Source organism: Asparagus officinalis, chromosome 10 (genome assembly GCF_001876935.1).
Source record: "Asparagus officinalis chromosome 10, Aspof.V1, whole genome shotgun sequence".
In the NCBI taxonomy this organism is placed as follows: Eukaryota; Viridiplantae; Streptophyta; class Magnoliopsida; order Asparagales; family Asparagaceae; genus Asparagus; species Asparagus officinalis.
This window is the reverse complement of record NC_033803.1, coordinates 71071204-71096068: the sequence shown is the minus strand read 5'-3', so window position 1 is coordinate 71096068 and position 24865 is coordinate 71071204. Positions and strand designations below refer to the sequence as shown.

Genomic DNA, 24865 nt, shown 5'->3' with positions numbered 1-24865 from the left:
ACCCAATAAGAAGAAAATAACAAAGGCATGTACCTATAGAAGGAGGTGAAAGTGCTATGGAAATTATTATAATTTATTGCCTTATATATATATTGATATGTGATGTTGTATGTGAGAGGATAATAATTGTAAATAGAGTTCTATTTAAATAATAATAGTATAATTAAACTTTGAAATTAATATGCAGTGACGTAAACTACTTGAATTTTAGTCAACAAGAGATCATCACGTTGTGTCCTCAGATTGCAACCAATTCTTTTAGTTTTCTTTTTTTCTAATTTTGAGAACGACTTTTGTCTCTTTAATTTTTTTGGTGGATTTTGCAAATATCTCGTCCGCATCATGTACTCTGTGTTGTTCCTAGGTTCGACCTTTGGGGCATACATTATTTGTCTCGTTAATTTTTATTTGGTTTTTGCATATACACTATTCATCTTGTATACATTTATAAATTTGGCATCTAATAATTTCATACAGGTTTACATTTCACTTTAAACTATATCATTATCTTCATACTATGTATATCCAATAAGATTTCATCAATTTATCAACTTACTCTTAATTAAAGGATTAGTATTTGAATTCTAAGATTATTTTTGTCTACCAAAATATTTTCTCGAACACATGCTTTTAAAAGGAAAATATGAAGTATGATTTCATGGGTATATTACACTAAACTCTCAAGAACTTTTCATGTTGTGTAGCATGGGTACTTTCATTGTTTCAATGTGAACCTCCGTTAATTAATTTCAAAATCACTTTGCATTAAACTCCTAATGACTTTTTAGAATTACAAAAAAACTAATAAGTTTTTGCGTTTTGCAAATAACCCAAAAATTAGAACAAAAAACCACACAAAAAACATGCTGCAAGTTATTGGGGTTTAGTGTAATTTATCCAAGAGATATTAGGGTTTTTCTGCAAAAGTAAATAGGGTTAAGTACAATTATAAAAGTTATTGGGAGTTTACTCCAAAATATTGAAAGTTATTTGGTTACCTTTTGACATCAATTGGGCATTATTCTTATGGACCCTAGTCCCAGCCCATAAAAAGAGGACGACAAAAATATCAGATTGACTTAAATAGTGACACCCATTTACTACTTTGGCCTAAAAAGTGGCATTGACGACATTTTAATCTAAAAAGTGACAAAGCGGCTATAAATAAGCCTTTTTTCGGTCACCGGAAATAATTTTAAGCAATAAAATTAAAAGATATTTATATACACCCTTCAAATTTCTCATATTTTTCTAATTTAACCCCTCAAGGTTTTAAATTTGTAAAAAGAACACCTTTCTTCCTCCCTTCCCACAATCTTTTCCCTCATCCTTAATGTCATCTCTTTCATTTTTTTCTCTCTTTCCAAACATCACCATTCTCTGTCATTTCTTTCATATATCATCATTCTTAAGGAGATTGGTTTTTTAATGATTGGAGGATGAAGGAGCAAGAAGCAAGGAGGAGGATAGAGTGCAAGAAAAGAAGAGAAGAATGAGGTTAAGATTGCGGTGCAATGTTTAATTTTGAGGATTGAGAGTGGGCGAGGCAAGTAGGAAGAGAGAGTGAGAGAGAGGAAGAAGGAATGGGAGAGACAGGAGATGTTAGGGGTTTGGAGTAAAAGAGAGCGGAGGAGATAAAGAAATTAGAAAGTAAGAGTGACGATCCATGAAATAAGGTAGAAGGAGAGCTAGTGAGGGAGAAGGGAAGGTTCAGGTATAGGAAGAATAAGGGAATGGAGGAGATGGTGGGAAGAAAGAGGGAGAAGATAGTGAAAAAGAGGGTGTTTTTTTTACCAAATTTCAAAAGTTTAGGGAAAGGTGATGAATTAATTCAAAAATCATGAGAGATTGAGCGGTCTACATGTAAAATTTCTTTAATTTTTCGCTCAAAAATAACTCCGGCGATAAATTTTTTATTTATCTATTACCATTTTATCACTTTTTATATCAAAATGTCATCAATTTTATCTTTTAGACCAAAGTGTAAAGAGACGTCACTATTTAGACTATTTTTTTATTTTAGCGGAGAGAGTACTGATTGATGGTAGAAGTTTCTCGTCACCGACCTCCTCTCCCTCTCGATCGACTCCGACCAAAAAACGAAAGAAAAATAAAAAGGGGAAAAATTATTGGAGGAGAAAAAGAGAGATCTTTTACCAAATTTACACTAAAAATCATCAGAAAATAATTAAAAAAGTGGATCGTTATGCTTCTACAGCCTCCGCTGACGTCCCACAGCTTCTCTCGAGTCCGGTTCTCCGCCGGCCGGTCACCACACCACCACCGTTACCGCCGCCTCAAACTCCTCTTCTCTCTTGGCGATCGATGGAAGCTCACCGATCTCGATCCCGGTAAGCTCACCCCCTCAAGAATACCAACTCACACTCACTTACTAATAATTTCTTGCCCTAAACCCTAACCCTGACGCTAACGCTAACCCCATGTTCTGTTAGAACTGGTTCAAGAGAGGTTGAGTTCTTGGCTGTTGAAGGCCCAAAACCTAATTAACGATGTAGCTGCGCCGCTGGTGAAACCTGGGCAAGGGAAAATGGTTGCGATCCAGCACGAGCTAGAGGATATTGCGGTCAAAGAAGAGGTTTTTATGGCTTCTGAGCTTACCGTTGATCGAAAGACGCCTAGTGGGTATCTTTCCCTTGATGCTGTAGTTGCCATTGAGCAGTTTGGGAGGTAATCTCACTTGGGGTTTATGCCCTTATTGTGATAAGTTGAGAAATGGGAGTGTCTGAATTGATGATGAAATTGTTGTATATTTTTTTGGGTTTGTGAACTGAATTGTGCCCTGATTTGTCGAAGGAGTGGTGCAGGATGAATGGACTGACAGGGAGGAAAATGCAGAAGATTTTCAAAGCTCTTGCCCCTGATTCAGTGCGGAATGATGCACGCAGCTTAGTGGAGTATTGCTGCTTTAGGTATTTGTCGAGGGATAGCTCTGACTTCCATCCGAGCTTGAAGGTTTGCTAGCACTTCAATGCTCCCCACTGTCTTATATTTTCCTTCACTTGGTGAAAGGACTTCGTTTTATATGTATTGCCATCTATCATTATAACTTGTCTCATTGCATTACTTTATTCATGATCGAGTGATAATGGAAATAATGTAGATTTTATCAATCATTGTTTGTTCGATGGAAAAATTGATTGCCTCCATGTAAGTAAGTCATTTATGAAAAGAACTTTGACGAGCATCAGATATTTGTATGAATGTTCTATAAGAAGTGCTTGGAAGGAGCTTGAATTTCTAGGGGGAAAAAGTAGGAAGGGGCTCAAAGATATGAGTGTATGAACCTGCCAATGTACCGTACAACATTTGATGCGTTATTTTCCTAATATTTTGCCTTCTCTTTACTTTCTTTTCAACTACCACAGTAATAGAAATCAATATGTTTGACAATAGACAATAATGGCACCAACACCAGCACAAAGTCTTGTTTTAAGGCAGGATGAAGGAAGAAATCTAGAGAACTGCCAAAACAACGGTTGGATCTCAATGAAAATGAATCAAATGATTCCTAAAGAAGTCAGCATGTTAGTACATGTGTAGTGTGATGCTATCTCAATTAGCTTCAAAATTGCTCATAAGGTTGTTCAGCTTTCAATTATGGATGAAGGTGGCATTGTTTAAAGGGTAGAGAGAGGCCTATATAAATTCTCTCAGATTTAGTAATGAAGGACCTGAAGTGAATTTGGACACTTTAGCGGGTACCAGGGTCTGCCTACTGTTTGATCAGCAATCAGGCGGGAAAGCAACTCTTAGGTGAATGTACCTCTTCCTGAAGGATAGAGGGATCTGCAAATGACCACCTACGATTTTATTTGAAATATTTATTATAGAATATGAAATCTCTGGTCCCATCACTGATCAAGGTTCTTTCTTGTAGCCATATTTGATTTGTAGTTACTTATTATTACTTCCAACAAGGATAGCACTGCCACATAAAAATAAAAAAAATAGCAGTTAAGGACATGTCTCTACTGGGTGATTGGCTGACTCCATGTTGACCAACGCATCCCTTAATGCTTCGGTTATCCTCCAAGATTTGATTTAGTTATAATAGAGAAATTACACATGGATAATGAGCAGGTGCAATCTTGATTAGCATTACACTTTAGGGAGCGACCATGTTTCTTGTAGACCGAAGGAATTTGCATCAGTGAGAAGCAGGCTTAAAGAAATGATGTTTTACTAGACAATTATACTCTGGACTTGCCACTTGGATATCTTCCATTCACTTATTGTAAACTAATCTTGGAAAACTTTGTTGTAATTGATTAACATTTAACACATAGTTTATTAATACCATAATAAGAGGTACTTTAATGATCAAGCTGTGAGAATTTTACACTACAAAAAATATAGAAATATATCTAAAGATTTTGTGATATCCCAATAGCTGATTTCATCTGGCAAGTCTTTTATTAAGCAATCACGAGGTCAAGAATATAGTTAGTATTTTTAGCGAGATAAGATTATTCATTGTCTCTAAGCATATTTATGTATTCTTGTTATTATGAACTTTCTTGAATTTACTTGGCTGAATTTTTTTAATTATCTTAGTTATGTTTCAAATGTTTTACTTTAGTGGAAGTTTTTTCAGGAACTTGCTTTCCAGAGACTTATATTCATAACGATGCTTGCGTGGGAGCACCCTTACAGTGAAGATGGTGATTTACATGTGCCATTGGAGAATTCGTCGTTGCAGGTTGCTTTCTAAGAAACTAAATTGTGCATAGAGATTCAATACTTTCCTTGGAGAATTCTTTGCTGATACCATTAAGCTGCTGGTTTACCAATTTATCCATAGTGATGTAACCACCATAATCAAACATATCATGCTTCTTTCTTGAACTTTTTCGTTATTCTTAGCTCCATATGTCTATGTAGTAATTTCTTCTCCTGCTCTCATATATAATATAGAAAGTACTCTTAACTAAAAAATCATTATAGGAGCTTCTGATCTATCCGTGAATCATTCATTTTGCTGTTATTATATCATTCCATGTTTTCTCTTTCTAAGGTGATTATATGACTGAGTATTCATTTAACAGCCTACTTTTAATTTTGAAGTGAGTTGGTAGCGAAATTATAGTTTATTCAGAAGTGAGTTGTAGACGTCTTAAGTAGCTCACGAGTACTTGAATACCTTTGACACTTCATTATTTGACAGACGAGACTGACGAGACTAGTAGGAGAAGCGGCTTTTGTTCGAATTGCTCCAGCTGTTGCTGGTGTGGCTGACATATCAACAGCACATCATCTTTATAAGGCCCTTGCTGGAGGTGCACAGGGAATTTCTTTAGGCTTGTGGACAACATACATTGCTGAACTTATCAAGTAAGATCTGATTATTTAAATTTCAGAATTATATAGTTTATAGTAGCAAAACATATGTATGTATACATATATCTATATATAAATATATCCATTTTTCTTCTTGACTCAATTTATTTCTGCTTCTTTGAGGATTGTCTTATGCATTGAGCATGTTTCTCATGAAGACCTAAATATATAGTGCTATTGCACTTTGTGTTTTAGTCATGAAAGAATAGAATTCAGATGAAAATTGTGCTTGAAATATTTGTCGATGGAACTTATGGACATTGAACTTAGTCAACAACTACATGAAAACCAATAGACATGATAAATTTTCATTCCTCTTCTTCTTTTCTGCTTGATTCCTTGCAAATGACGCATCTTCGATAAAAAAGGCTCTCTCAACCGATTTCTTATAGATATTATGATAGGCCTTGCAATGTATGTTGCTTTTATCCAGAGTATGTTGCCTAATTTCACAAGCTTATAGTCAGGTGAAACCCCATTTATTATATATGTGGTACATAATCCGTTTGTCATTTTTCTCAAGAATGTTATAGATAAACCTGTCATCTGGTATTTGACGGGTTTTTCATGATAAAGACTAAATAACAGTTCCCTTCCTTTCTTTGATATATGACGTATTCAGTTATGTTGAGCTATGATTTCTGATTACTTGTTTGGTTGTGAGGGCAGGGTTCATCAGGGGAGAAAGTCATACCAGACTGGAGACATTTTGTTGTCCGATGAGCAAGTTCTGTGCATAGGCTCTAGTAGAAAACGACCAGTTCTAAAATGGGAGAATAATATTGCGTGGCCTGGCAATCTGACTTTGACGGATAATGCATTATATTTTGAGGTATTATCTCAATTTTAATTGTTTTAGCTTTCTTCACCCTTTTTAACATACTGAAGTTCTTACCACTATTTTTCCTTTCTCCTTTTTTTACATTGTAGTTATTTGTGTGCTTGTGGGTTAGGATTACTCTATTGATTGTGCAATTCAATTTCATGAACGAGGGATCCATATTTCCATGGCTTATTCACAATAATCAAGCAGCAATTTTGTCTCATATAGAAAACAGTAACACAATATTGTAGCTAGTAGGGATGGAAATGAGTCGAATTTGACCGAATACCTTTAAATTCGAATTGGGTTTACTTGAGCGAATTTGGATTCATGTCAAATGGGTAGAAGGTGTTCAATTTCGATTTGATATATTAACTAGCTATTAGGTAAATATTCACAAATATTTGCTAGCACACTTGGTTAAGGCATTTGCTTCAGTAATTTAAGGTCATGTGTTTGAATCCTATGTTGGTATTATTTGTTTTGTTTTGTTTTTGCATGTTGCATGATTACTTAATGATTATTATAATATCTACTACTGAAATTATTAAATTATATATTTATCAATAGTAATATTAACATAAAAAATTAGTATAATGCAATAATATAGAAGCATGAAACATCTCATTATAGTTTTTAGATCTACAGGAATTCATTTTCTGTCGAACTTTTTTAGCAACTTAAGAACGTAATCTAAGCTAAAATTTGTATAAGAATTTATTTCTGACAGATATTTTGTTATGATATATGTCTACTTGGTAAATATCTCAAGTGCAACTCTTAAAGGATAAATATTCTACGATAAATTGAACTTAGAGGAATAAAATGTAAAACATAAATGAATATTTAATAATCAACCTAATTGAATATACCTTTGGTTAAAATTTATTCGTTTATGAGCCGAATACTAATAAATATTCGTTTACAATTGAATGAACTATTGAGTTGAACATGACCAAATATCTGGACAAATAATAATCGAACATTTTATATATTATGCGGTTCCTTTCCACCCATAAGAGCTAGTGTTGTCAGGTTTCAGACAATTTGGAGATGGTTTATTGTTTGGTTTTCAGCTCTTCTTAGTTTCCCTTTTTCACAGAGAATGGGGTTTCTTGAGAGTATTGCATTGGGCTGTTGAAAAGAGAAAGGCTTGCTTGCTTAACTTAAATTTCCTAAATTACCTTGTACTTTTAGTATAGCGTCACACATTTAAGACGATTCTCGTAATGCTCTTTTAAGTTATCCTGCCAAATTATTGCTCCAACTATTTCCTCTTTACAATGGTCTTGGCAGGCAATCAGACTGAAAGGTGAAAAGGGGCCAATTAGATTGGATCTGACAAGAAATAGTTGCCGAGTTGAGAAAGCAAAGGTCGGACCATTCGGGTCCAAACTTTTTGACTCTGCAGTTTCTGTTTTCTCTGATGATGAGTAAGTAATATCGCTTTACCTATAGTTTTCTTTCTTGTTGTGCTAATCATAATTCATATCTTAACCTTCATTATACTTGTCAGTTCTGCAGTCAACTGATGTTCTATTAAGTACTATCATTGTGCTCCTGTATCATTCAATTTATTTGTTCATACCGTTGTACAATAGTTTGCTTGTGCCCGACTGTCGTAGATCTAAAACCTTCAAGTTTGAACAGGTCACAACCTTGGGTATTAGAATTTGTTGATCTTGGTGGTGAAATGAGACGTGATGTTTGGCATGCTTTCATCAGCGAGATTATGTCATTGCACAAGTTCATAAATGAATATGGACCGGAAGATGATGATCCCTCAATACATCATGTATATGGTGCTAACAGAGGAAAAAGAAAAGCTATTAAAAGTGCAGCAAACAGTATTGCAAGGTTACAATCTCTTCAATTTATTAGAAAGCTGTCCGAGGATCCAGCTAAATTGGTTCAGTTCTCATATTTGAGGAATGTACCCCATGGTGATGTTGTTCTTCAGACGCTAGCTGTGAATTTTTGGGGTGGGCCCTTGATGACAAAGGTAATACAAGATAACCAAAAACCATCTAACTGGGTGAGGCCTACTGAAGAAGTCTCGGGAGGCAATGTTCATGTGTTTGATATTGATGGGAGCGTGTACTTGCGAAAGTGGATGAGATCACATACATGGTCATCTAGTTCATCGGTCTCCTTCTGGAAGAATTCGTTAGCAAAGCAAGGGATTGTATTAGCTAAAAATCTTGTTGTTGCTGATTTAAACCTAATAGAAAGGGCAGCATTAACATGCAAAGAGAGAAGCCAGATAGTGGAGACGACTCAAGCAACAATTGATGCGGCTCTGATCAAAGGAATTCCTAGTAATATTGACCTTTTCAAGGTGATCATTTCTATTCCAATTGCTTCTCTTTAATCAGAAAATCATGTGATGTATGTTAGAAGCTTAAACCAGTATTAAATCATTCATACAACCTCTACTGAAGTTTATAGATATATCCTGCTCATCTGCCCACAAATTATTGGATATTATTGCAGACCTGGCATGCTATTGTATTAGTATATTACAGATTCCTACTGATATTTTCAAGGAATTCGCAGATGGTCAGCATGTTCTTGATAAACATTTTCTAATGTAATGACTTATAGTTTTTGTTAGAACTCCAGTATTGCTTGACTATATACTAATATATAAGTTGCGGGTTATCATTAATAACTTTTCCCGTATGCAACCTGTACTGTTAAAATTATTCAAGCAAGTCCATGATCCTATTACTATGATGTTGAACTGTTTCGATGATATGTTTACTGACCATAAATGCTCAACAAGTTTGACACTCGCCCGATCCCAGAAAACATGCCTTTGTCTTTTTATGGTTCACTTTGTTTATCAAGAGGTCTTTTTACTTGTTTATCTGGATAAGAAAAAGCATTGATGTTACCTACATTCTATGTTCTTATGTTCAATCTATTTTGGCTCAACTATCATGTTTGGCTGAGAATCATAATTTTGTGGACTTTAGCAGTTCAGAATAGCCTTTTCTTATATTTTTTTTCCTGGTTAAATAATATATTTTCTTTGTTTTTACTTCAGGAACTCATGCTTCCTTGCATGGTTGTTGCGAAAAGGTTTGACAAACTTCGGCGTTGGGAAGAACCCCGCTGGACCGTATCTTTCCTTTTGTTTGCATATACTGTAATATTTAGGTAATAAAACCTTTGCTTTCCTTTGGCTAAAAATTTCAATAGCCAACTGGGTGGTCTATGAAACTGAACTGATATTTTTTTTCCCTTTTTTTGGATAGAATTGCTGATTTGTACCATTTAATGGTTTTTCCAGGAATCTTCTATCGTATATATTCCCAATAACTCTGATGGTCATGGCTATTACCATGCTATTATTGAAGGGGCTTAAAGAACAAGGTCGATTGGGAAGATCTTTTGGTAAAGTCACAATACGTGATCAACCACCTTCGAACACTATTCAGAAGATCATAGCTCTTAAAGAGGCCATGGCAGATATGGAAAATTTTCTACAGAACATAAATGTGTCACTGCTTAAGATACGGACAGTTGTCTTATCGGGTCAACCTGAGGTATGTTGGTACAAAGCTTTGAGATTTGTTATATAATATCATTGCTTTTGAGTACTGAGATCTTTTTCTAAGAGGAGATTTACTGTCTCATGGTGATAAGCAGATGTGGTCAGTAGTTTAAAGAGCAGCGGCCCAGATGTTCAAGTAGTCTGAACCCATCACTGTTATATTACTTTATCAAACGAGCTGCATAAAGCTGATTCTAATTGTTTCCAGGGTTATAAATTGGCTTTTGTAGTTTTTGAATGGTTCTGTGTTACATTGTTTCACCTTCTTAACTAGTCAGTGTAGTATTTCTAATACACTATCAATTGGTTGATCATAAACATACGTTATCGCTTGAAAATATCACATGCTTTGGTTATCTACTTGAAATATTTCGATTGCTACAAAAGTAAAAAGAAAAGCCTCCAGCATGTGCATGCCACCATTTCAAATGAAAAAACTCAGAAATAAAGATCTCATAAATTTAGTAATTAGCACTCGTCCCTACACTTTCATGGACAATTTTAGAAACATTCCACGTACCTGGTACATATAAATTTCACGTGTACATAAGTCATATATACTCATTTCATTTCTCGAGTGGCAAAATAGCAAATGCCTTAATGTTATTGTTGCGTGTTGTGGCAGATAACAACAGAAGTTGCTCTCGTGCTACTCTCTTCTGCAATTGTTCTCCTTGTGATTCCTTTCAAGTATGTTCTTGCCTTCGGCCTCCTTGACCTCTTCACCCGGGAGCTGGAGTTCCGAAAGGATATGGTGATGAAGTTTATGAGTTTTCTAAGAGAACGATGGGCTTCAATTCATGCTGCCCCTGTAATTGTGCTGCCTTATGTGAGTGATGATGAATCAGAAGGGATTCCTCCTAATAAAGAGAAAGTTGATGAGTCGACACATAAAAGTGTACAAGAAAATGGAACTGCCCCCAACTCCTAATTTGAAAAAGAAATGTTTTTCTTGTATAGATTAATGAAGGTGCGTTTTCCGTGTGAGCTATATAGGAAGTGTATTGTAATCTTGTAAATAACACAATTATTCTTGTAAAATGGAGGAGATCCATTTTTTTGGGGAACATCTCCTTTTTCTTACACTACCTGCATCTAGTTGAGATCTGGGCTAGTGTTTCTCACTGCTGTCATGAGCTTGAATGCATAACTTACACGGATGGTAAATAGCTTGTGATTTGGTTCCCATGAGCCAAGAGAATATGGAAAATGTTTGCTACAGAAGTTTGTAAAAGTAGACAATTCCAATTCTGCTAAATCTTCTCAGTTAGAATACTTACTAAGCTTCTCAGATTTTTAACCCTCAAAACGCACAGATAGTTGCGAATTGCGATACCCAGACTTCACTGAAGTCCTATCCATTTATTGCTCCCTGCGTACCTTGAGATTTCATCTCAGTCGCCAGGAATTTGAAAATGCGAAATGAGATACGCCAACATTCCTGGAAGAACCGAGTTGCTCAGATTGGACTGAGGATTTCTCTTTTCTGACCTGACATCGAACAATATAATCACACCCACTAGCTAGATCACCTCGACGGACATCAGCCTTAGTGGACACCAGAGAGTCGCAGCAGACACGATAACTGCGACAGAGAATACCCTCGTCGCCTCGTTGACAGCCAAAAAAAGAAAAAAACTTCATCCGTTCCCAAGTCTCAACTTGATTAAAGTCCCGTGCCAAACTAAACCACATCGACAAAATGTCAATGTCATTCTAGTTATTCTGGCATAAGCTCTCTCCATGCCAAGTTTAGCACGGATGGTACTCACACATTATTCTGGCATAAGCTGAAGGGATCATTCACCTTTATCTGCTCCAACAGTTCCACACTCTGCGAAATATTATTCACGCATACTAAATAAACTCGTAACTTAAGAATTATGTAATAAATGAGGCTAAAATTACAAAACAGAAATTTGGAAAACAAATAAAGGTCTCAAATATTTACTTAAACGGTAGCTTATACAGCATTTTAAGCATGTGTCATGTGAAAGGATGCGAAAAACGCCCACAGCTAAATAGGCTGCGAATGTTCTGAATCACTTTCTAACAGGGATATACAGCTTGTAACAACCTTCAAGAAAATCAATATAGATACTCGAGTCGTTTTCTTTGCTCAAATTTAGTTGTTTCGCATATTTGAAGAGAACAAGTTGGCTAAGACAAATAAGTGTCTGCAGAATGCCGTAACGGGTTATACATTCGTTTAAAGAACTGTGGCCAAGATAGTTATGATGAGTTTAACAAACTGTGCGATACTTAAAGGGAGGAACTTCGAAAGGAGAGACCCGGGTCCAATTCTGGGCCAAGATGGTTATGACGAATTTAACAAATTGTGTACAGGACATAATATCACTATTTCTTAAGATCAGCACAAAGAGCATAAGTTTGGAATACTGAGGTACTCTAAATTTCAGAAATACTGCACAAGACACTGAATATTGGAGGAGATTGGTCATGAATAAAACCGCATATAATCAATATATGACTATATTGGATGCATCAAAAGGAAGAGGGAAAAATGGCGTGAAGTCAATCACAAGAATATAAGATATTGCAGTTCATGGGTGATTTCATATGCACCCCCCACCAGCAGATCCTTCAGATAGTACCACAACCTCATGACAAAATGTAATCCATATCCATAGTAAGCTTATATGAATGAAGAGAATAACCACTTTCCCTAAGAATAGTAGTAAGAAAATAAAATAAAGCATAAGTTACCTGCAGATTCACTTCACAGATAAACTTTAGGAGTCCAAACTAGACGCAGAGTCGTCTGTATCAACACTTTTTACCACTTGAAGGTGTTGACAATTCTCTTGGTAAAAGATTTCTCTCTCAATCTCAATATCTTGTCCACAATGGAGACATTGAAAGCCAACATTGTCATTGGTATTAGATGCTTTATCCATATTTATTATAATTTCCGACTTCAATCCAACTTTTTCCAGACTCCTTATGACTAACTCTTCTCATCAACTCTCTCAACTTAGTTGCATGCTCCCACATACCCAATCTAGCATAAATATTTGCCATAGTCGCATATCCTGAAGAATCAAAGGGTAAAATTATAAGTTTCCCGAGATCAGCATTCTGATGAGTCATCGAAGCCCCAAGCATAGCGTTCCACATGTTTTTACCAGGCTCATAAGGCATATCTGATAGCAACTTCTTTGCCTCCTCAAACCTCCCATCTCGGCTTAAAATATCAACCATAACACAATAATGCTCCAAACTAGGAACCAACCCATGATTCTCTCTCATTCTATTAAACATATCACATGCTTCTTTAACTAAACCAGCATGTCTACAAGCAGAAAGAACCCCAAGAAATGTGATGTTATTTGGCTCTTCACCTGAATTAGTCATAGTTTGAAGTAGCTCAATTGCTTCCTTTGCTCTTCCATTGTACCCGCAACCCACTATAATTCCTGTCCAACAAACTGTATCCTTTTGGGTGACACTTTCGAATACTTTGAGACCATCATCAATATTGCCACATTTTGAGTACAAATCGATAAGAGATGCAAGAATGAAGTTATCTGATTCAAATCCACCCCTAATGCAGAAAGAATGTACCTGTTCTCCTCCTCGCAGCCATGGTAGACTAGCACAAGCTTTGAGAATGCTTGAGATAACAAAGTGGTCTGCTTCAATTTTACGGTATATCATTTGTCTGAATAGAGAAAATGCTAATTGGATTGATTCTTTTTGAACACAATTGGTAATTAGTACCGTCCATGAAATTTTGTCCTTATGAGGAAGACTACGAAACAATGTCAATGAATCTTCCAACTTTCCAGAGATTGCATACAAATTTATTAGAATGCTACCCACAATTTGATCTAATTGATACCCATTAGTGATTATGAAGCCATGAACTTGAAGCCCAAGTCTAATGTTATGCAAATTAATACAAGCCTTCAAAGCACTGGAAAGCATAAATGCATCAAGAACAAGACCCGAGTTGTGAATCTTAGAAACCAAATTAAGAGAAGATTTGTCACGACCATTAAGAACAAGCCCAGAAGCCATTGAATTTAATAATGCCAATTGATCAGAAACAGATCCTACACACGTCGAATACTCATCACATAACCTTGTTGCTTCATTCATCCGTCCACAATTCGAGTACATATCAATAAGTGAAGGTCCAATAAAAGAACTATACATGAAACCCGGTTTAATGATGTAGGCATGGATTTGCTCACCCATCCTCTCGGATTTTAGGAAGCCACACATTTTTAAAGCACTCGGAAAAGTGTAATTATCAAGCTTAATACCTCCTTTATGCATCATATAAACATAATCCAACGCCATCGAATCCTCCCTCTTTGCAAAGCCTGCAATCATTGTGTTAAAAGAAACAGCATCAGGTTCAGAGACTTGAATAAATAAATTCTCAGCCTCAATCAAATCCCCATATTTCATATACCCAGAAATCATCGTATTCCACGAAGTAGAATTCAATGGACAATCCCCATCCAAAACTTTACGAGCTTCCTCCAAACTCCCACACTTAACATACATATCAAGGACTGCATTTACCAAAACAGTATCAAATCTCAACTGGGTGTTTCTCGACACTCGATCATGGATCCATTTCCCCATCTCAAGATCACCCACCAGTGCACAAGACTTCAATACGATCGAGTAAGTATAACGGTTAGGCTCTTCATATGCAAAATCTAACATCTGGGTAAATACTTTTAGTGCTTTATAGGGATTTCCTGCATGCATATGGGCTGAAATCGACGTAGTCCAAGAGACTACATTTCTCTCAGGCATTTCATCAAACAGTTTTTGGGCATCACTGTAAAGCTTGAAATCACAATACATTCCCATCAAATTGTTTGCAATGAACACAATGCTATATAACCCATGTTTGATTATCTGAGAATGGAGCGATTTGCCTCGGCTAATGGCGCGAATTTTGCCGCAGTGACGCAAAGTGTGGGCGATCGCATCAAGATTTGAAAATGCTGAAGAGAATCCAAATGGGTTGCTTAATGTGCTGCAGCTTGAGAAATCCAACATTGATTTTGAAACTCTTGTGGAGCCAAAATAAAATTTCTAACTTTTTTTTGGCTTTTTGATAAGAAGCAACGGTTGCCTTTGGTTTCATACTCAAAACAGTTGGCTTTGGTTTTAGACCGTTCGATCAACGGCTAGGATCTTTTCATGAATGTGGTAGGATCTTGCGTTGAGAAATTTTAGGAGTTATTTTCTTTATTAGATTTCTCCATAATCTTCAAACGACACCATAAGATTATATATCCCCTCTCTTCTTACTCGTCTATTTTTTAACTGAATATTAGATTCGTATATTTAATTTAGATTAAGGCTAGGACCATTTTACCCCCAAAAAATTAAACTATAAAAAAAAACAAATTCATACTTTATTTTAAGAATTAGTTTAAATTTAGTGATGAGGGAAAGATATTTGGTAAAGCGTAAAAAAAAAAGAAAATAGGAAAGCCATGTCTTTTATATTTATATTAAAATAATAATTCCAAAAAAATAAAAAAACTACTATTTTATTATAATACTAAGTTATAGTCTAACCAATAGTTATTTAAGATTACTTTGATTTTCGCAAATTATTCCTAACCATACAAACAAACTGTCTTACTAAAATATCTCGCTTTCAAAAATTACTCTCAGTTATCCCATTAAAATATCTCATGCGAAAATATTCTAATTGACTAATCCCCTAATCATATTGCAAGCGAGGGATCAGTATTTAATTTTTAAAAAAACGATCGGAAAGTATTTCCTGTTATCTAATTTCTGTGAGAAATGCTACATATTTATATTTGCGATCAACAAGTTGGTAATTGATCAGCTGATCTTACCAAACTAAGAACACTTTAAGTCAAGAAATTAAATATCTAATTTTACGAAATAAAACGTCTACAAGTTAGTTGGGCCAAGCTATTGGGCTTTATACCCACATCAGTCCAGAGATTAAGAACACAGTAACTCCTTTTGTTTCAGTTGTTTTTGTAGTAATTTTTTCCCCATCTCATTTATGGCGCTTTTATGCTGACATTAGATACAGAGAGCATCCATTCGCACCTTTCAGTTTCAGGTACGATATCCCGCAGGCACAAGCTCCCCGTCACCCCGCAAGAATTATTTACGTTGGTCGGTCGTGTCAGATATCAGTTAGCGAATCAAATATGCATCTGGTTATCGTCTGTGAACTAAACGCTAAAAACTATTTATCTAAGGAGCTACTGAATGTGACGGAATAATTGCGTGAAAAATTAACGAATTATTTCTTAGTTATTTGGTTCGTTTCTCCACCCCCAATCTCAAGCTATAAGAATTGGATTTATATACGACTTCTTAACGTGTTCCAGCATTGTATTTACTACGACTCATTAACGTGCTCCAGCGATCGCTACCTTGCACCCTCGGACCTAGATTTCTTCTCCCCCTCCCACTCTCATAAATACTGAGAGAGAGAGAGAGAGAGTAGAGCGAGGAGGGCAGAAAACAAAAGGGAAAAAAATGAAGGTAAACACTCTAAAATATTCCTCCTCCTCTCTCTCTCTCTCCTTCCTCTTTCTCTCTCTAACCCCCTCTCTCTCTCCAGGAACTCTACACAGCGGCTCTCTCACTCTCTCTCCTCTTCCTCTCCGCCTCGGCCCAGGTCTCTTTCTCTCTCCTCGATTTCTGTATCAGCCCCTCTTACACGAGGGGCTAATTTCAAAATACTAAATTTGGGAGGGACTAAGATGGAAAGAAAAACTATTTTCCTCTCTCTCTAACGAATCCAACGTTTCTCAGGCCGGAGGAGAATGCGCCAGCACCCAGATCCAGCCGACCGATCCCAGAACGAAGGTCGGGTTTCGATCCCAGCCGTCCATTTTTTTTTCCCACTTACTAAATTGGGTTTGGTTTTTTTTGATCAGGGGAAGGATTTGCCATTTAATAAATATTCGTGGCTGACGACGCATAACTCGTTTGCGGTAACGGGCGAGAAATCGGCGACGGGTTCGAGCCTGCTCGCTCCGACGAATCAACTGGATACCGTCACCGCCCAGCTCAAGGTAGAGTTTCATAAATCTCCTCTCAACTTTCAGGCGTTGGCACGAAACCCCCCCGAATCTCTGGACTTCACAAAATTACACTTGCAAATTATTATCGAAAGTGCAATGTGGAGTGACGTGACAAAATAAGATTAATTAGAAAGTATAATTAAAACCATTTAATTAAATTTAGTTACTTTTTGTCACTTTCACGTGACTTCGCTACTTTTTTAGGAGAAGTTAAAATTGCACTAAATCATATGTTGCAGCTTTCTTGTATCTTATTTTTATAACCACTTACATGAAAACAAACATCTTAATTGTTAAATGAAAGTAACTTTCTTACTTTCATCTTTCACTTGCATGCAAACAAACACCCCCTTACACACGACCAGGGATTAGTTAATTTTCATGTGATTTGCAATATGATACTTTTAAAAACAACGGGGTGTTTAAATGTGAATTAAAAAAAAACAGAGTGTATCAGTGAAAAGTTCACAGGTTTTATAAATTTGTAATTCTGGGAAGTTGAAGTGCTCCGTTGCTAGGCACACGTGTCGTTAAATCACGGGGCCTATTTTTTTGTGTATTTTTGCGGGATTTTTGGAAATTTATGGGGAGCGGTTTTTTTTAAAGGAAATATTAGGAGCGAAATTTGAACTCGAAAACACCGTTGGTGGTTTACCTGTCGTTATCAGGTGGAATGAATTGGGCCGTAGTGGGCCTGAAAATGTCGTGCCTTTGGTTTGAAGCTGTGGAGCTTCTTTTTTTTTTAGATTTTTCCCAATTTAGCCGCTTGGAATAGGAAATTCAGAATTTATTTCCTTTTTTTGAATAAGAGAGAGTAGGTGATGAAACGGACACGCAAGTGTATTTGGTGGTGTTCTTTTTTTTCTTTTTGTTCATGGAAAAGTTGTTTTATGGAAAGACTCAGTGTGAAGTGCTTCTTTAGAGGAAAAAGATTTTTGTGCAATTGAGATGTTTGGTATTCATAGAATTTTAGATAGATTTATTGCAAGACATAAAAATGGTCTCGGTATCACACCAACTTATATACCATTTATGTTAATCGTTTTGTCTATAGATTTTAGCTATACAAGCTTGAGATTTCCGCAACATGCATGTGGACGCTTTTTTGTACACCATGGCCTAAGGTTTTTTAGTCCGCCAGACTCCTCGAAACTGGGTTAGGATTGATCCTAATCTAATTCTCTGACAAATTGGTTCTGTATTGATCGATGGAATGTGGTTCAAAACATAATCGGTTTATAAGGGTTATCTATCAAATAGATAGCATGAGAAGTCACTAGATAACTATTGCATGAATTTAAATAGACAGAGAGAACTCGTTAAAACTAAGAATTAGTCCAATATTTTATTTTGTTTTGTTTATTAGTCCGAGTTGAATGCATCGCTGGTGGGAAATCAAGCTGTCTCTATTAGGCAGCATCGGAGTAAACGTCATGCCCCAAATGGCCCCATTAGAATTTTCAGTGGCTTATGATTTTTTATGTCAGCTTGATTTGTTTGTTTCCAGTTGATAATTTTGAATAATAAAGTCACCTAACTGACATTAGCATGACACTTCCAAGAAAAACGAGGTTGAATACAAAAAATGCAAATCAAGTTTTGGGAGTAAAATAATAGGAAATAAAATTTAAATTTGAAAGCCTGTATAAGTATCACTCTCTTTGTTATAATCCCTGTACACATGAGAACTTTCCTATGCCAGCTGCAGCATCACATGTTTTTTTTTTTTTTTTTTTTTTTTTTTTTTGGGGGGGGGGGGGGGGGGGGGGGTTTTTCCCTTAAAATATTTTCAAAACACCATGTTACATCCTGCTAAATTATACTAAATATGAATCAATATAATTGAGAAACCATGTGTATTATTATGTGTAAAATGTTATGCTTGTTGAAACATGATACTGATATTAGATGTGTGTACGATACAGAAGCTTAATTAAATAATTTTCTTGCTATGATCTTGATAACGTTTTAGTTACATTAAAAAATGAGGCTGTGACTTATATAACAATTAATAAGTATCACTCTCTTGTTATAATCCATGTACACATGAGAAATTTTCCTATGCCAGGTGCATGAATGCAGTTTCCCGCATGAATTTTAATCATTATAAATCTACCTAACATTTTGAAGATGGCCTACACCATTCAAACTTTGAATTCTAAAAGTTTTAAAGAGACAGCTTTAGGCATAAAAGGTTAGATCATTAGTTGAAGGGAAAAGAAAGCATTCTGATTAAAAGTCTTAATCTTTGTAGCTTTTGTATTATATATTCATGGACAGAGCTGCTCAGGGCAGAATACTTTCCTTCCCTTCAGAGAAAATGATGTTCATCTAGAAGAGTGTACTTTATTTTATGTCCTGTCTAGCAAAAAAAAAAATCTAGCTTTCTTTCTTGAATTCATATTCTTCAGTGCACATTGACATACTAGAAAGGGATTTTGCACATAACCCCCCAAACTTCTTCTTTTTTAATCTCCCAAAACCAATTGAACTTTCGAGTTTCTCACAATACCTCCTAAATTGTAAACTTTTCTTAGCGGATGGTCCACCCCGTAATTGACAAATAACTACCATTTTTGGAAAGAAAAAACGCTCAATTGGGAGGGGATAACTAAATTTGATTGTTTCCCCCCTCTAGATGACATTTTACTTATTAGCTAATTACAGATAGGAGGGTTCAGTGACAAAAGTTGGATGGTTCAGGGGTTATTTGTGAGACACCCCTAAGTTCAAGGGGCATTTTGAGGTAAAAAAGAGTTCAGCGCTATGTGCAAGGCCCCCTGGGTTTTTTTTTTTGGTGAAATTAACCCAAAAATGCATTCAAGTATCCCTTGAAGTTGAAACTAAGGTTAATTTAACGTTTCTACGCTAACAATGTGACTTTCTCTAACTTTAAGAGATTTCATATCAAAGATTATTTTGCTAGAGTGTGTTCCTTGGCCTAAAATTTTCCAATTTATTTCCTCCTTTAAATGCAGAATGGAGTCAGGGGGCTAATGCTGGATATGTATGACTTCCAAAATGATATTTGGTTATGCCACTCTTTTGGAGGCAACTGCTACAACTTCACAGCCTTTGTAAGATTTCGACACTCGCAGAACTTTCATTGTCTTCTCATGAGAAGCTTACTACTAACGCTAGTACCTCTTCATAAACAGCAACCAGCCATCAATACACTGAAAGAAATCCAATCCTTCCTCGAATCAAACCCTTCTGAAGTCGTCACCATCATGATCGAAGATTATGTCAAGTCCAAAAATGGCCTGAGCAAAGTCTTCAACGCTTCAGGCCTCACAAAATACTGGTTTCCAGTGTCTCAAATGCCTAGAAATGGTGGAGACTGGCCTTTGCTGAGCGATATGATAAAAAAGAACCAAAGATTGCTAGTGTTCACATCGAAAAAAGCAAAGCAAGCTTCAGAGGGGATTGCTTATGAATGGAACTATATAGTCGAGAATCAATGTAAGCTTTCGTTATTCCTTTGACCCAATTCAAAACAACATTTTACCTTAATAACATTATTCTGTCCTTTTTTTCTAATTTAAAAGCTAAGATAATTGGGTTACAGGAGGATACATTTAATGGAATCATATTCAACTATGTAAGGAAGTTGCACTCATAAAAATTGAGAAATAATGACAACTTTTGATAGCCATGAGTGTAAATGAGCACAATTTGAAATTAATTTGAAGAGCTATTTCTTTATACCATATAGAGGCTAACTGTTTTCATGTTATCAGTCAGTTTTCATGCTGCTAGGTATAAAGACATATTGGGAAGGATATGATTTTCAAAATAAACTATTTGTTTTAAAAAAAAGTATGATATGATAAAATTGGGGACATAAATATATTGGGAGCAATTATAAACATTAGAAATTATTCCCCACCTAAAGAAACACATTGTTTTTTTTTTCTATTAAATCTTTTGTCGAAATTTTAATTTATTCAATAATTCACTATAATAAATAAGGTGATTCTTATAGACGTGAATCGTGCCCTACCTGAATAATTTTCTCGTCTATTGTAATTTGCAGATGGCAGCGATGGTATGAAGGCAGGAAAATGCCCGAATAGAGCAGAATCATCTCCTATGGATACGAAATCAAAATCCCTCGTGCTCATGAATTATTTTCCAGATAATCCTAATGCAACGGAGGCTTGTAAGGATAATTCAGCCGCACTTGTTAGCATGCTTAATACTTGCCACACTGATGATGGCGACCGTTGGCCTAATTATATTGCTGTTGATTTCTACACGGTAATTTGATGCGTTATATGATTGCAGAATATTTTCTTATTTTCAAAGTTTGATGTATATTTTGAATGTTTGGATATTTTGAGCTTGGAGTTTGTTTATGCAGAAGAGTGATGGAGGTGGAGCCGCACAAGCGACGGATACGGCTAATGGGCATATGGTTTGTGGCTGTGACAACATTGTCTATTGCAAGGTAACCCTTCATTTCAATGCTTGCGTTATTTGGGTTTCAACAACGTATTCAAATCCATCTCTTGTGTATGCATCGCGCTTCACTCTTTGAATCTTAATCTGTTATTATCTAGTGAACAATTATGATTCATCTACAATAAAAAGGTGGAAATATAGCAATTTGTCGAAGGATTAATAGTAAACATAATATAACAATTCATCTATAATAAAAAGGTTGAACCTCAGACGATATTACTTTAGGCCTCGGTTTGGATGACGAATCGGTCTTTATCAAGTGACGTGATTTATGTAATATAACATGCTAATAGTTGTGTATGAAATGAGCGATTACTATTTATGGACATAATGTGGAGTTTTTTATTTTTTTTTTAAATTTTTTGGGTGGTGATCGTAGGCAAATGCCACATTCGGAACTTGTGATGATCCGCCTCCAGCACCCAGATCGCCACCAGCAACCACGGTCACGCCTCCAGGCACTTCGTCTTTCACATCAGATGCTTCGATAACATCGACGACTTTCTTACGGGGGGAACTGATCGCAACATTGTCAATTGCAGTAGTTTTGTTGTTATGATTTACTTTTGTAGTATTCAAAGTTTTTTTTTTGATCCCACGTCATGATTTACTTGATAGTCGTAACATTTTAAATCTTTGTAAACACAAACTCATCAATTATTTCCCACTAGGCAGAACATCAGTAAAGAGATTTTCCACGATACAAATGCTTACTTGTCTTGCTCAAATACTATGATTCCAAAAATCCAGCATGCATGCAACCAAGCATGCTCTTGCAGCAGAATCAGCGAAACGAAACATCTAAGAGGGGATCCCGATTCTCTCCAATTAGACGGTAATTAAAGAGCATCTAATTTCTCAAATAATTGCCATATTTTTTCAATTCAATATTTTTTTTTTCAATTCAATGGACGAAATTAGACCACAAGACAAAACCACTAGTTTATGAAATCCACTCTTATTTGAAAACCACTTTCACAATAGTGGAATCATATATGTGGCCTAATCTCATCTATTGGATTTGTTATGTATGACAGTGAAATGAGGAATTTGATACTCTCCAATTAACAGATCGAAATCCCACCAAAGGGCATCTAGAATTTCTAATTATCTGAACACGCAAGTAAAGAACAAAATCAAAACAATCAAGAATCGTTCTTTCGTAGGAAAAAGTAGACATTTGTTGCAACAGTTCAACTGAACCTAGACAATTTGGAAGTGAAGAACCATGAATATCTCAGGGTATAAATTCTAAATAAACAATTTTTTAAAGAGCAAAGCTGAATCGGGGTTCAAAAAGTATCACCCAAACCTGGTCCAACTAAACAACATAATTCCCGGGGGGAAAAAACTATATCTCGCAATTTTCACCTCAAACAAGAAAGAGACTCTAATACTGCTTGCATTCCGACAAAAATCTCATTGGCGTCGAGAACAATTACTGAGAATATATTTGTACCGCTACCTTATCTACCCAAGAGCAGTAGAACCTTCATCTACTCAAGAGCAGGAGCAGAACCGGCACCATATCCACCACCTCCTCGGCCAAACCCAGGTCTACTACCAGCACCCTGAACAATTTCACGTACAAATCAATTGTCACAAACAGTTTGTGAGGGTTATAATTTAATGATATCATGTGTACTCCCTAAGGGGTATAAATTTGTGATGTACAGAAACTTTAACACTAGCGTTCAAGAGTAATTAACTTCAACTTTCACAATACACGTCGCTATATAACACAAACAGCTCAGGCAGGTGCAAAATTTTAAATCTAAGATCAATAGAAGCTTTGAAACTATTATGAAATTTTCTTGCAAGAATAACAATTTTAGTTTGCCTATACTTTTTAGAACTAGGTTTGTGTATGGTACTGTGTCCTCATGTCTGTGTCCATGCAACATTGCATCATGTTACATATGTTTGAGAGAATAATAGCAATCAAGAAAATAAGAGGTCCGGAAAAGATGAATACGGAACTCCGAAAATTTGACAAGGAAAGATGGGAAAATAATGTATCAGATAAAATAGGAAATGGAAGGAACAAATAAGAAATGTATGAATAGTTGCACATGGAAAAGAACAAAAGAGTTGCTCTACGTAAGTATTAAAGCTTAACTGTCGGAAAATTTACAAAACATGGCTGCATAAAGCTAGGAACAAGAATTCCTCATAGTAGGTTTATACATATCTCAAAAGAAAAACTTGATAACAAAAAAACAGAGTATAAATACAAGAAAATTACAAGTGTATGTCTAAAATTCAACGAAGTCGAAGTATTATCAATGTGTTTACTGAGCAAAAACTTCAATACAGAGAACTACAACAAGCAAAAAATAGACAGTCTAAATGAAAACAAATAGATCACTACTGTATAGTACAATAGCAGAATGTGAACACCTAAAAATAATAATATAGAAAGGGGATTTTAGATATTAGTGGTATATTGATATTAGTCCCTCAAATCTTCATATCTGATATTAGTCCCCCAAATTACCTTAATATATTGATATTAGTCCCTCTAGCTAGTTGGCTTTAAATGTTAAAATGGATGAGGAATATTCCATTTCCTTAACATTTTTCCTTAATGGACAGTTATACCCCTATATTCATCCTCATCAAAGATCCCGACTCTAACATCAATCTCATCCTCTCATTAAACCCTCTCAAATCCCAAAAACCCACCAGCAAAACCTCCCTCTCTTTCAATCTCCAACCCGTTAACTCCCAAAACCATGAACAACCCTCACAAATCCCCCAAACACTCAATTGGCGCTGAAAAGCCCACCGAAAGAGCTTTGGTGGCAAATATGGGCCTACTCGTTGGCACCGCCGTGGGCCACAGCATGCCCCTCAGCCATCATAAAATCCGGCCCAATTCCTTCAACCATTGCCACTATCCTCTCATGGGTCTATGTAGCTTCCTCTATCATTATAATTGCAAAGCTAAGCTTTGCTACTATGAGAGAGACCAATGTGCAAGAGGTTTGCTTCACTTTGCTAGCAAGTAGCAACCAACTCCTTTGGCCACAAGTTTGGTGCTTTTGTTGCTTAAATTTGTGCTTGCCTCAGTTTTTCTCTAATGATAGCTTGTGTCCCTGACAGTGACGGAGGAGATGGCGGTGGAGAAGGAGGTGAGAGAGGGGGGGGGAGGGGTAACAAGGTAATTCTCCACTCGTAGTTAGTGTTAACCAACCATGGTTTAGGATTCTGAACAGTAAATCTAATAGAACACCTAATATCATTAAAGTAATTTGGGAGACTAATATCAAAATATGAAGATTTGGGGGACTAATAACAAAACACCTATGATTTAAGGGACTAATATCTAAAAACCCCTAATAGAAAATGACAACCATCAGAGTTGGATTGATGTCAACATAAACACCAGAAGGTGTCAGACGACCATCGTGAGAAATACAACTCATCACTTGGTTTAGGGTTTGTTTGGCTCTGCAGGATAGAAAATCCAAGTATTGGAATTCAAATATAAGGTTACTAAATGCATGCTTAATTTATACACGCTTTCAAAGGCATGCAATATTGCTCAACCTCTCAGAATAATTGCTCACTTACCCTAAAGGATGG

At 36.0% G+C, this 24865-nt stretch overlaps 3 protein-coding genes across 4 annotated transcripts; 2 read left to right on the top strand and 1 right to left on the bottom strand.

Moving 5' to 3' along the window:
• On the top strand, positions 2043-10823 carry LOC109824988. Of its 2 annotated transcripts, XM_020391640.1 has the most exons (11): positions 2043-2351; positions 2454-2688; positions 2826-2973; positions 4616-4720; positions 5186-5352; positions 6028-6190; positions 7478-7614; positions 7832-8519; positions 9231-9343; positions 9477-9732; positions 10366-10823. In XM_020391640.1, the coding sequence occupies exons 1-11, from the start codon at positions 2207-2209 to the stop codon at positions 10669-10671; spliced, it is 2463 nt and encodes an 820-aa protein (XP_020247229.1). In that variant the 5' UTR covers positions 2043-2206; the 3' UTR covers positions 10672-10823. The 2 variants fall into 2 exon arrangements, with proteins under 2 accessions (XP_020247229.1, XP_020247230.1); XM_020391641.1 differs by lacking the exon at positions 2043-2351 and having other exon boundaries at positions 2546-2688; positions 2815-2973.
• On the bottom strand, positions 11033-14944 carry LOC109824989 (pentatricopeptide repeat-containing protein At4g08210). Its single transcript, XM_020391642.1, has 2 exons — positions 12468-14944; positions 11033-11574 (listed from the first exon to the last, which is right to left on the bottom strand). The coding sequence occupies exon 1, from the start codon at positions 14781-14783 to the stop codon at positions 12651-12653; it is 2133 nt and encodes a 710-aa protein (XP_020247231.1). The 5' UTR covers positions 14784-14944; the 3' UTR covers positions 11033-11574; positions 12468-12650.
• LOC109826176 (PI-PLC X domain-containing protein At5g67130-like) lies at positions 16340-21975 on the top strand. Its single transcript, XM_020393169.1, has 8 exons — positions 16340-16404; positions 16542-16595; positions 16667-16804; positions 19792-19890; positions 19972-20275; positions 20850-21073; positions 21177-21263; positions 21657-21975. The coding sequence occupies exons 4-8, from the start codon at positions 19810-19812 to the stop codon at positions 21834-21836; spliced, it is 876 nt and encodes a 291-aa protein (XP_020248758.1). The 5' UTR covers positions 16340-16404; positions 16542-16595; positions 16667-16804; positions 19792-19809; the 3' UTR covers positions 21837-21975.